The 12,500-nt window shown below is 48.6% G+C and overlaps 1 protein-coding gene across 5 annotated transcripts in view; it reads left to right on the plus strand.

The window, feature by feature from the left end:
- LOC125039741 (monocarboxylate transporter 10-like) overlaps nt 1-12,500 on the plus strand; it is a 66,829-nt gene that overhangs the window by 39,455 nt on the left and 14,874 nt on the right. For all 5 annotated transcript variants that reach the window (XM_047633982.1, XM_047633983.1, XM_047633980.1 and 2 more), the window contains exons 3-4: nt 11,068-11,219; nt 12,257-12,496. In XM_047633982.1, coding sequence (XP_047489938.1) covers nt 11,068-11,219; nt 12,257-12,496 — 392 coding nt within the window. The remainder of the gene's footprint in view (nt 1-11,067; nt 11,220-12,256; nt 12,497-12,500) is intronic.

The following is a 12,500-nucleotide window of genomic DNA, read 5'->3' on the forward strand; positions in this document are numbered from 1 at the left end:
GGGAAGGAGAGAGAGAGAGCGAGAAGGATTGGAAGGAGAGAGAGAGGAGAGAGGAGAGAGAGAAGGAGAAGGGAGAGAGAGAAGCGAGAGGAGAGGGGAAGGAGGAGAGAAGAGAGCGGGGGGATGTAAAAGGAGAGACTGAAAAAGAGGGAAGGATGAGGAGGGGAAAAGGAGGAGGGAGAAAGAAAAAGAAAGAAAGGCAGGGAGGGAGGGGGAGAAGGTTGGGAGCGAGGAGGGAGGCACGAGGAAGAGGGCAGGGAGGGAGGGAAGTGTTGATCAGGGAAGATAAATTTGAAAGAGACAGACACAAAAAGGCACTTTTTTAGAGAGAGAGAGAGAGAAGAGGGAGGGAAAAGGGGAGAGGGAGAGGGGGGGAGAGGGGGGAAGAGGGGGGAGAGGAGAGAGGGAGAGGGGAGAGAGGGAGGAGAGGAGGGAGGGACGGGGGACGGACGACGACGGAGGGAGGGGGGGGGGCAGGGAGGGGGGGGGGGGAGGGGAGGGAGGGAGGGGGGGGAGGGAGGAGGGGAAGAGGGAGAAGAGAGAGAGGAGAGGGAGAGAGGGGAAGGAGAGGGGTTTCGAAAAAACGCACAAAAACTCAACAGCCTAATTAAGCTACATGGAAAATTTCCCCTTTCGGCCTTGCCTTTAAAAACAAGCAAGAGTCATGCAACATACACTACCAAGTTAACATTGAAGGGTTTCATTAAATTCCGGTCCGCTTGCAGGGCCTGAGGGTGGGGTTTTCATGAAAAAGGGAAAGGGAAAAGAATAAAAAATGAAAGGGAAAAATGATAGGATAAGGGGAATGATGACGAAAAAAAAGAACAAGAACAAGAAACAGCGAAGCGGGGAGTGGGGGGGGGGAGGAATAAGAGGAAAAGGAATAGGAAAGATAATTAAAAGGGGAGGCAGACAAGGAAAAGAAAAGGGTTTAGCAGAAGAGAGGGATGAAGAAAAAGAGGAGAGGGAGACGAAGAAGAAGGCTAGGGAGAATATGAAGAATACTGATGTTAGAATTCGATGACGTACTTGATAGAAAACTCTTATTATTATTATTACTGTGTTTTTGATTTTGTTGTTCTTCTTCTTGTCACATAGAATATTATTTCAGACAAAAAGTAAGCGTAACGCACGAACGGACTAATCATCAACATTATTATTAGGTTTATATATAGATTATTGTGGTATGTTATTATTATTGTTTATTATTACTATCATCATCATCGTGAGCGCCATCTTCATCATCGCCATCGTCATCGTCATCGTCATCGTCATCGGTCATCACTATCGTCATCGGCGATTAGTACCACTATTAGTATTAATATTAATATTAGTATATATTTTTTCTTCATTTCTCTGCTTGCACCTCGTATTTCCCTATTTTATCGATTCATTTTACTTTGTTCTGCGTTTTCATCTTTCCATCAATCTATCCAACTGTGTATTTACATAAATGTATTTATCCATCTTTTTATCTTTACCTGCCTGTATATGTGAATATATGTCTTCTTTGTAACTTCCAACGTCACTCTGTCTCTCCCCCCCCTCTCCCTCTTCCCTTTTGCTCTCCCCCCCGATGTTTCTGGAAGCTTCCGTATTCATGGGAACAGCCTTGGCTCTCCAAGTGTCACGGCAATGACCCCCTTCCTGACCCTCGGTGCCCCCACCCCTCCCTATTCTGGCCCTCCCCCCTCCCCTCCCTGTCGACACTTGGTCCCACACTTGCTGGCGGGCTGGTCGGCACAGGTGTGGCTGGCGGCGCCATGGATGTGCGGGCGTGGGGAGGAAGGGGAAGGGAAAGGGGGTAGGGGCGTGGGGAGGAAGGAAGGAAAGGGGGTAGGGCAGGGGAGAAGGAAGGGAAAAGTGGGTAGGTGGCGAGGGGATGAAGGGGAAGGGGAAAGGGGGTAGGGGCGAGGGGAGGAAGGGAAGGTAAAGGGGGTAGGGTCTAGGGGAGAGAAGTGAAGAGAAAGGGGGTAGGGGGCGAGGGGAGGAAGGGGAAGGGAAAGGGGGTAGGGGCGAGGGGAGGAAGGGGAAGGGAAAGGGGGTAGGGGCGAGGGGAGGAAGGGGAAGGGAAAGGGGGTAGGGGCGAGGGTGGAAAGGGTAAGGGAAAGTGGTAGGGGCGAGGGAGGAAGGGGAAGGGAAAGGGGTATGGGCGAGGGGGAGGAAGGGGAAGGAAAGGGGTAGGGGCGAGGGGCGGAAGGGAAGGAACAGGGTAGGGGCGAGGGAGGAAGGGAATGGAAAGGGGTAGGGCGAGGGGAAGTAAGGGGAAGGGAAAGGGGGTAGGGGCGAGGGGAGGAAGGGGAAGGGAAAGGGGGTAGGGGCGAGGGGAGGAAGGGGAAGGGAAAAGGGGTAGGGGCGAGGGGAGGAAGGGGAAGAGAAAGGGGGTAGGGGCGAGGGGAGGAAGGGAAGGGGAAAGGGGGTAGGGCGGAGGGTAGGGAAGGGGAAGGGAAAGGGGGTAGGCGAGGGAGGAAAGGGGAAGGAAAAAGGGGGTAGGGGCGAGGGGATGAATGTGAAGTGGAAAGGGTAGGGGGCGATGGGAGGTAAGGGGAAGGTAAATGGGGAGGGCGAGAGAGGGGAGGAAGGGAAGGGAAAGGCGAAGGGGTAGGGGCTTGGGAGGGTTGTGGAAGGGGGGTGAGTGAGAAGGGGTGGGGTTTGTGGGTATAGGGCTGAGGTGGGGAGCAGGGAATAAGGGAAGATGAGGGGAGTGTGGGGTGGAAGCCGTTGAAATCCTCAATGTTAGAAACGCTTGTTAGGCTCGCTCCCTCCCCCCCTTCCTCTCTCCTCTCTCTCTCTCTCTCGTCTTCTCCCCACTCCTCTCTCGTCTCTCTGAATCTCTCTCTCTCTCTCTCTCCCCACCCTCCCTCCCTCCCTCCCTCCCTCCCTCCCTCCCCTCCCTCCCATCCCCCCCTCCCTCCCTCCTCCCTCCCTCCCTCCCTCCTCTCCCCGCCCTCCCTCTTTCTCTCATTCTCTCTTCCATTCAATTCTTATGATATTTTCCTTTTCCTTCCTGTTATTATTGTTGCTGTTATTGTTGTTGTTCCTCCTATTCTTCCCTCTCCCTTCCCCCCTCCTCCTCCTCTTCTTCGTCTTCTTCTTTTTCGATTCCTTCTTCTTTTTGTACTTCTTCCTCTTCCTCTTCCTTTTCCTCTTCCTCTTCCTCTTCCTCCTCGTTTTCTGCATTTCTTCTTTTTCTCTTTCTTCTTCATCCTCTTCCTTTTCCTCTTTTCTTCCTGATATTATTCTTATTGTTATTGCTATTATTATCCATCATTACTAGTAGTAATAGGTAATAGTAATGATTCATTAGTAATTATTCTTGTTATTAGTATTAAAAAGATTATTATTACTATTAGCATTATTGTCAATGTTAATGTTATAATATTATTATTCTTACTATTGTTCCTATCAATATTATATGTCATTATTTTTGTTATTGTTATTATTATTATTATTATTATTATTATTATTATTGAATATTTATTAAAATTATTATTTTCATTATTATTATTATTGTTATTTTTATCATCAACTTATCTATCTCTTCTTCCTCTTCGTCTTCTATCTTTTCTTCATGTTTGTTATTTCTCGTTTTTCTATAGCCTTTTCTTCTCTTCTGTCTCTTTCTTTTTCTTTTTTTCATGTTTCAACTTTTCTTTTTTTTTTCTTTTCTTTCTCTTTTTCTTTTCTTTCCCTTTTCTTTCATCATCTTTTGGGCGTGTGGGTGTTTGTTCATAGACGAAGGGCCAATATTTGATGTAGTTGTTATTATTGTGTTATTATTTCTGTTTATTGTTGCTATTTTATAAATGGTAATCCGTTGAAAGAGATTCAGGTTGCAAGGCGACCCTGCTCTCGCCTGTGCATGGAGTCGGTTGCCTCGTTTTGGGTGGTCGTGCTTGCATCGCGGTTCCCTAGGGTCGTGCGAGCTGCTTCGTCCGTACGAGGCCGCCTGGTCCAGATGATGCGCGCGGCTGAGGCGGAGGTGGCGTGGGGTTGGTGGGGGGTTGGGTGGGGTGGGGGGGGGTTGTGGGGTGACGTTGTCGTTAGGGAGGGAGAAGGTGGTGTGCCTTGTCTGTGGGGGCTGTTTGCCTTTGGTCTTAGTAGGTGCCGCTGAGGGCTGGCGCAAGTATGCAGTATCAGGTTGGGGGGGATGCGAGGTCCGGGGGCGCGGTCGAGATGCCAGGGGTGTAGAGGGCGCACACATACTCGGTTTTGGGAGTGGTGTGCCGGGGCGCAGGTGGGCGGTGCGGTTCGTGAGGGGGTTGCCCATGCGTAGAGAGAGGAGGGGTGCCATTGTCCTGGTTGCGGCGGTGCCCGCGAGAGCAGCCGCCTGCCCGGTTGGCGCGTCCGCCTTGCCCGTCACCCCTCGGTGTCGGGCTCGTGTAGTGGACGGGAGTGCGAAGATTACGGGAAGTGCACGTATTTTGCCTCGTATACAATCCAATAGTGTATTTCCTACAGCAAGATAAAGTAAATATATATATATTTATAATCAGACTAATAGCTGCGGTGTGCGTGTGTAGGATATGATTGGTTATGGGTGGATGGTTTGAAAGGGTGTTAATTAATGTGAAATTTGATATGGAAACTGATTATAGTGAAATAGTTGAGGGTATATGTGTTGAGGTGGAGAGGAGGTGTTTATTTTTAGGGTTGAGGGGGGGGGGGGTTAGTAGTGTTATGTAGTTATTTATATGAATGAGGAGGATTTATGTGTGTTGGTTGGGTGCGGTGTTTTGTTGGGGTGGTTGGTTGTTGGGGTGGTGTTTTATGAAAAGGGGTGAAATAGAGAGAGGAAAAGAATGAGAAGTAGGTTTAGAGAGAATTGTAGGTAGTAAAGAGGAAAGGAAGAGGAGATGAGTATATTTTGGAGGTTGTATGGGTGGGGGGAGGAGGGAGGTTGGAGTAGGGGGAGATAGTGTAAGGGGAAGAATGTGGTGTGGGGGGGAAGATGATGTTGGATGGTGGGGTTAGTGGTTGGTGGTATGGGGGGTGAGTGGGGGTGGAAAAAGTAGGGTAGTTTTGGTTTGATATGGGTGGATTGATTGAGGGGAGATTGTAGATTGAGGTGGGGTTGTATGTAATATTTTAGAAGGTTAGATATAATATAGATTATTATATAGTGTAAGAGATGTTAGATGAAAGTAGTGGAAGAGTTTGAAAGTGAGGAGGAGTTGGGAAATAAGGGGGTCGTTGTGATTATAGGGTTGTGTGAGTGATTGGAGTTGGAATGGTAGATTTTATCGACGATAGGTCACCTGGTCAAGAATTTACGAGCAGAATAAATGTGTTTGACCTAAGTCGCCACGAGCATTTTCGGTTGTTTGTTACTCCTCCTTGTGAACTCTAACCGGTCGCGCCTAACGTACTTGCGGGAAAGAGAGAAAAAAAAGCTGCTTGTGATTTTTTTTTTTTTTTTTGGGGTGAAAAACAGACAGTCATGGAAGGCGAGGGAATGGTCTTTTAATAGATTGCAGACGATATAGAATATCAGGCAATTGGGGCACTTTCTACACTTCGCAAATGATGAGAAAAATATGAAGATTAATGGTTTCTCACAGTAAGATACAGGCATGTAGTTTATATATTGCGTTAGGTTCACATGGGTCACGTTATGTGGTAAGAGGCTACTATGGGTTCAGAGTGGGTGTTTTGTGTCGAAATTTTAGATGTGATGAAATAAAGGTACAATTCAATATTGATAATAGTTACAGGCAGGCAAACTTTCATAAAAAGGACACACCCACACACACACACACAACACACACAACACACACATACACAAAACACACACACACTACACACACACACACACACACCACACACACACACCAACACACCACACACACACACACACACACACCACACACACAAACCCCCTAGCAACACAGTGTTTGCACGACCCGGGCAGGAAAAAGGGCCTACAATCTGGGGAATTTCAAGGAGAGATCTTGTGGTTTATTTTGTATAAATTAAAAACGATATTGTACGTAGTCGCGCTCTCTCTATCGCCATGTTACCCTAGGATGAGGAGAGAAAGAGAAAAGAAAGGAAGGAAGGAAGGAAAAAAGAAAGAAAACAGGAAAAAGGAAGAGTTAAAGACAGAAAAAAGAAAGAAGAGAGAAAATAGAAAGAAAAAAAAAAAGAGAGAGAGAGAGAGAAGAGAGAGAAAAGAGAGAGAGAAGAGAGAGAGAAAGAAAGAAAGAAGAGAAAGAAAGAAAGAAAGAGAAGAGAGAGAGAGAGAAGAGAGAAAGAGAGAAGGAGAGAGAGAGAGAGAGAAAAGAAAGAAAGAAAGAAAGAAAGAAAAAGAAAAGATAAAAGATAGAAAAAAAGAAAGAAAGAAGGAAAGAAAGAAAAAAGAAAGAAAAAGATAGAAAGAAAGAAAGATAGAAAGATAAAAGATAAAAGAAAGAAAGACAAGAGAAAGAAAGAAAAAAGACAGAAGACAGACAGACAGACAGACAGAGAAAAAGAAACAGACAGCGCATGGTTAAGTGACGGAAACGCAAAGCATCTCCCTCAGCCTGCCCCCCACGCAAGGCACTCTTTTGGCTGAGGGTTGACTCGGCCTGGGCCGGCGGTTTTCATTACGGGGGCGCGGCTGCCCCCTTCGGGGTCCGCGCGCACTTCGCCTGGCTGGAGGGGGACGTGTGAGATGGGGGGGGGGGCATGGCGGGGATGGAGGGCCGATGTTTAGTATGTCTTATTGCATCTCGCCTTTGCCCCTCTCTCTCTCTCTCTCTATCTCTCTCTCTCTTCCTCTCTCTCTTCTCTTTTTCTCCTCTCTCTCTATTCTCTCTCTCTCTCCTCCTCTCTCCCCCGTCCCCCCCATTCCCCCCTCCCCCCTCCCCCCCTCCCTCCCCTCCCTCCTCCCCCTCCCTCCCTCTCTCCCCCTCCCCCCCCCCCCCCCCCCTCCCTCCCCCCTCCCTCCCTCCCCCCTCCCTCCCTCCCTCCCTCTCTTATTTTTCTCGATATCTATATACCGTCTAAAGATCTGTATATACATACATACATTCATACATACATACAAGAAAAGTGCGAGACGCGCGGCCGAAAGTCAGTCAGCGGCGATCGCGGTGCGGTCATCGCCGCGTGATGTCATGGCATTGCGAGGGCGGCTCCCTGCCCGGCAAGGGGCCAACGCGCCCTGGCACCTGCGTCTGGCACGGGCGGGGAGGGCGGGGTGAGGGGGCAGGAGGGGAAAGTGGGACGCTGTCTTGTCAGGTCTTTGGGTCACTGTCAAGGATTAGATGTACTCTCACTTTCTATTATCATTATATATATATATATATATATTTATATATATATATATATTTATAGATGTGTGCGTGGTTGTTTGTTTATATATGTGTATGTATTGAACACATTTATCCGTGTCAGTATTCTCATTTTTTATCATTTCTAAGTTATTTCATCAATCTCTAAATTAGAGAAACTAGAGAAACGAGGAATTGGAAGAATAGGGGAATAGAGGTGAAGAGAGGAGAGGAGAGAGGCAGGAATGGAGAGCAGAGGAGAAGAGAAAGTGAGAGGAGGGGGGAGGGGAGGAGAGAAGAGAGAAAGGGAAGGAAAAGGGAGAGGAGAATAGAGAGAGTGGGGGGCAAGAAGGGATAGGTAGGATTGGGAGTAGGAGAGCGAGGAAGGATGAGAAAGAAGAGGAAGAGTGGGAAAGAAGAAACACAACGATCTCTGTTACGGTCGGCGTTTGAAAGAATGAGAGGGGGAAAGGTTTCCACGGAGTACAGGAATAAGATACCAAAAACTGCCAAAGGGGTTTAAAGGGAAAAAAGGGCAGGATGCTTGCTTGGTGCCGCACTCGCCCCCTCAACATAAAGCCCTATTGTAAAATTTGCCACCCACAAGATGCAGAACCGCCGCCCCTCCCCCTTAGCATCCCCACCCCCATTCCTCCCACCCCTCCCCCCTCCCCCTTCCCGCCATCTGCCTAGTTGTCTTTAAATATGCCCTTGATACGAGCTTTATCTCTGTTCAGTCTTGAAGCTACTTATCGACTGATTATACTGTTTTTGAGAGAGAGAGAGAGAGAGAGAGAGAAGAGAAGAGAAGAGAGAGAGAGAGAGAGAGAGAGAGAAGAGAGAGAGAAAAAGGGAAAAAAGAGAGGGGGGGGGGGAAGACAAGAGACAGAGACAGAGGGAGAGGGGGGAGCCGCAGACCGACCGACCCCCAAGGGCTGATGCAGGCCGAAGAGGAAGGCAGCAGACAGGCAAAACATAAAACGCAGCAGGATTTAAAACTAAAATTAATGCGGAGACGTAGATTAGCAGACCTTGTTGTGGGCGGGTTTGAAGGACGGCGAAGTGCATGGTGGTGGTTTTTGGGTTTGGGGTTTACATGACTGCCTAGCGCCCTTTGTGGTTCAACCTGGGTTCCCCTCTTTTTCTCCTCTCGCTCCGTTCTCGTTCCGTTCTCGTTCTCGTTTTTTCCTCTCGTCCCCTCCGCTCTCGTTCCGTCCGTTCTCTTTTGCTCGTTCTGGGTTCCCCCCCTTTCTTCCCCGTCTCTCTCTCTCTCTCGTCTCTCTCTCTCTCTCTCTCTCTCCCCTCTCCCCTCTCTCCTCCTCTCTCTCTCCTCTCTCTCTCGCTCTCTCTCTTCTCCTCCGTCTCTCTCTCTTCCTCTCTCTCCTCTCTCTCTCTCTCTCTCTTCTCATCCCCTCTCTCTCTCTCCTCTTCTCTTCCTCTCCTTTCTCTCTCTCTCTCTCCTCTCCTTTCTCTCTCCCCTCCCCCTCTCCTCCCTCTCATCCCCTCTCTCTCTCTCTCCCCTTTTCTCTACTCTCTTCTCCTCTCCTTCCCCTCTCTCTCTCTCTCTCTCTCTCTCTCCTTCTCTCTCTCTCTCTCTCCCCTCCTCTCTTCTCTCCCCCTCTCCCCCCTCTCTCTCTTCTCCTCCTCTCTCCTCTCTCTCTCTCTCTCCCCCGTCGCCGGATGGGCAAAGAGGGGGCTTTTTGGCCCGTGGCAGAAGCTATAAGAGAGGGTCGGGCCGCATCCCGCCGGACCGGAGGTCGGCCGACGTCCTCGTGGAAAGACGTTTGCACGCGCGTTAAACACAGACTGATAATAATAAAATAGAAGGGATTATATAAAGATAGATATATAGATAGGTAGATATAAAAAAGATCGGTAGATAGATATAGATAGATAGATAATTAGATAGGTAGACATAACGGTGGAACACATTTAGTGATCTTTTAGAGTTAGGGAGAATAACATAATTAAAAAATTTTTTGTGTGTGTATGTAGTATGTATGTATGAAAGTAGTAGTATGTATGTAGAAAGTATGAAAGCTGTATGTATGCATTAGCATGTATGCATGTAAAATATACATGCAAAAATTAAAAAATGCATGTATGTATACATGCATGTAGCTGTATGTATACATGCATGTATGCATGTATGTATATTTGCGAGAAAAATATATATATATATATAATTGTGTGTTTGGTTTTGTGTGTTTTGTGTTGAGTGTGTGTTTGTGTGTGTGTTGTGTGTGTGTGTGTGTGTGCAACATGTTCATGAAAAAGACCTGAGGGCAAGAAGCAAACAGGAATCGTCAGGGAACCGATGTTGCGCTGCGGTTGGTTTCGCGCTCCTGGCGTTGGCGCTGATCTTGCCGCTCGCTACCTGCCGTAGGTGCATTGGGGATTAGCCAGGGCTGATTGATGTTGTTTTGGCAGCGAGGCTGAAGGGGCAAGACGCGCAATCATACACTCTCTCTCTCTCTCTCTCTCTCTCTCTCTCTCTCTCTCTCTCTCTCTCTCTCTCTCTCTCTCTCTCTCTCTCTCTCTCTCTCTTGTCTCTCTCTCTTGTCTCTCCCTCCCATCCCCTCCCTCTCTCTCCCTCTCCCTCCTCTCCCCCCACCCCCTCTCATCCTCCTCTCCCACCCCTCCTCTCTCCTTCCCTCCCCCTCCCTCCCTCCTCCTCTTCTCCACCCTCTCCCTCCTCCTCTCCTCTCCCTCCTTTCTCCATCCCTCCCCTCCCCCTCCCTCTTCTCCCCCCTCTCCCTCCTCTCTCCCTCCTCTCTCCTTCCACCCCTCCCTCCTCTCTCCTTCCACCCCTCCCTCCTCTCCCCTCCCCCTCCTCACCCTTTGTCCTGTCACATTTTTGTTCGAGCAGACTGATTAGTCATCGGTCGATGTTGTTGTTCAGGATGGTAATGACTGTCTTATCCTTGGTGTCGGTGATAATGATGGTTTTTTTTCAGCGAGATATAGTTTGGTATTCTTTATAGTGTAAATACCTTTTGTGTATGTCTGCATGAGCTTTAACCTTTTTTGCGCATGTGTGTGTGTATGCTTGTGCGTGTAGCTGCGCGTAAACACAACGGCGAAGGGAAGGACAGGAAGACACGTTCTGTTGACTTGTTTGGCATGGGATCCTCGGCGTGGAAGTGCGTGCGTCTGCAATATTTACCTGTTACCGTAACTTGTTACCGTAAAGTTATTGAATTCATTTCCTGTGTCCTGTTTTCTTTTCTATTTCTCCGTATCTTGTTTGTTTTCTTCTGTTTGCCCTTGGCGGTGATATTTTTTCTTGCGTTTGTTTTCCTCTCTTTCTTATTCTCTTTGTTTGCGTCGTTGTCTCCGTCTCTCACCCTCACCTCTCTCTCTCTCTCTCTCTCTCTCTCTCTCTCTCTCTCTCTCTCTCTCTCTCTCTCTCTCTCTCTCTCTCTCTCTCTCTCTCTCTCTCTCTCTGTCTCTCTCTCTCTCTCTGTCTCTCTCTCTGTCTCTCTCTCTCTCTCTCTCTCTCTCTCTCTCTCTCTCTCTCTCTCTCTCTCTCTCTCTCTCTCTCTCTCTCTCTCTCTCTCTCTCTGTCTCTCTCTCTCTCTCTCTGTCTCTCTCTCTCTCTCTCTGTCTCTCTCTCTCTCTCTCTCTCTCTCTCTCTCTCTCTCTCTCTCTCTCTCTCTCTCTCTCTCTCTCTCTCTCTCTCTCTCTCTCTCTCTCTTGTTCCTTCTTAAGTGCCCAAACCAGATTCCTAACCGTGTCACTCTTCTAATGCCATCGTCTCGATCTCTCCCGAGCGCCTAATCTGACCTGTTCTCCCTCCTCTCCCCGCCAGCCGCCATGACCGCCCTGGCCATCGGCTCGACCTTCTTCATGTCCGTGGTGGCGGGCGTGATGACGGACACCCTGGGCATCCGGGTCACCACGTTCATCGGGGGAGCGCTGGCCACCGCCGGCATGTTCATCTCGTCGTTCTTCTATGATAAGGTTGGGATATGTTGGTGGAGATGGTGGAGATGTTGGTGGAGATGGTGGTGGTGGAGATGCTGGGGGGGGGGGGAAGGGATTAGGGATCAGGGATGTTAAAAGGTGGATTTTGGTCCCCCCCTTTTTCGTGATGAGGTTAATTAATGTGTCGCTCTTTTATTTATTTAAGGGCCGGGATATTTGAGAGACGGGTCATTGATGCATAATGTCTTCACTTAATTAGATACAATTGACCTGCGCGTGGTAAAATAAAGATGGCCGATATTATCTTATCTCGTTTATATTCAATTATATTTAAGATTCCAGATTGCCGTCAGATATTTAGTTGGTAGTTGTCACTCAGGTTTTGAGGCGCTACCCGGGAAAATCAAGTGCCACTGCTTTATCCATTGAAGATGAGAGAAAAGGTGGGGGATAGTGAAAACAAATTTGCTATTGGCGGGTGTCTGCTAGACTGCAAACTCCAAAAATTAGGCAGGTTATGGGGTGTGTCAAGGCACGACACAATCAGCAGAATTAGGGTTCCAAGTGAGTTAGAACATTAAATGATTTTTATTTCCAAATTGATTCAGTTGCAAATAAATGGACTAATAAATCACTAGATCCATACCAGGCCACGTCCGCGCGATCGGGCAGCACCCGACGGGCAAAGCGTTACCAAATCTCATTCCAGTTCATCGAAGTGCACGGGCGCGTAACTGAGGCAATTCCCGCCGTGGACGTTGAACGATTTATGCCCGACCGACAATGGCATTGCCAAAACCCGTCGGGCTGGTAACACTCCTAAATATTTACACTCAGCAGGCAATGCCCGCTGAGTGTGTATATCAGTCCGTTTATAATTCATCCAAAAATCATAGATGGGAAGTAACAAAACCCAAAATCCTTTAACAAAAAGGTACTCGGGGAAAAAAGTGACACATCGTCAGAGAACCCTCCCCCCTCCAGATCCTGGAGAGATTAATTTTTGTTTGTTTGTTTTATGTAATGAAGCTACATATCCTTCCTTGCCCCTTCTCACCCCGCCCTGCCTGCAGGTGGAAGTCCTGATGATCACGTACGGACTGATGTTCGGCGGCGGGGCGTCGCTGGCCTACACGCCGTCGCTGGTGATCCTGGGCCACTACTTCCAGCGCTGGATGGGCCTGGTGAATGGCTTCGTGACGGCGGGGTCGTCCGTGTTCACCATCGCGCTGCCGTTCATCCTGCCCTACATCCTCGACATCGGCATCCAGACCACGTTCCAGGTGCTCGCCGGCATCACGGCCTTCCTCATGGTGA

The sequence above is a fragment of the Penaeus chinensis genome, chromosome 27 (assembly GCF_019202785.1).
Source record: "Penaeus chinensis breed Huanghai No. 1 chromosome 27, ASM1920278v2, whole genome shotgun sequence".
Classification (NCBI taxonomy): Eukaryota; Metazoa; Arthropoda; class Malacostraca; order Decapoda; family Penaeidae; genus Penaeus; species Penaeus chinensis.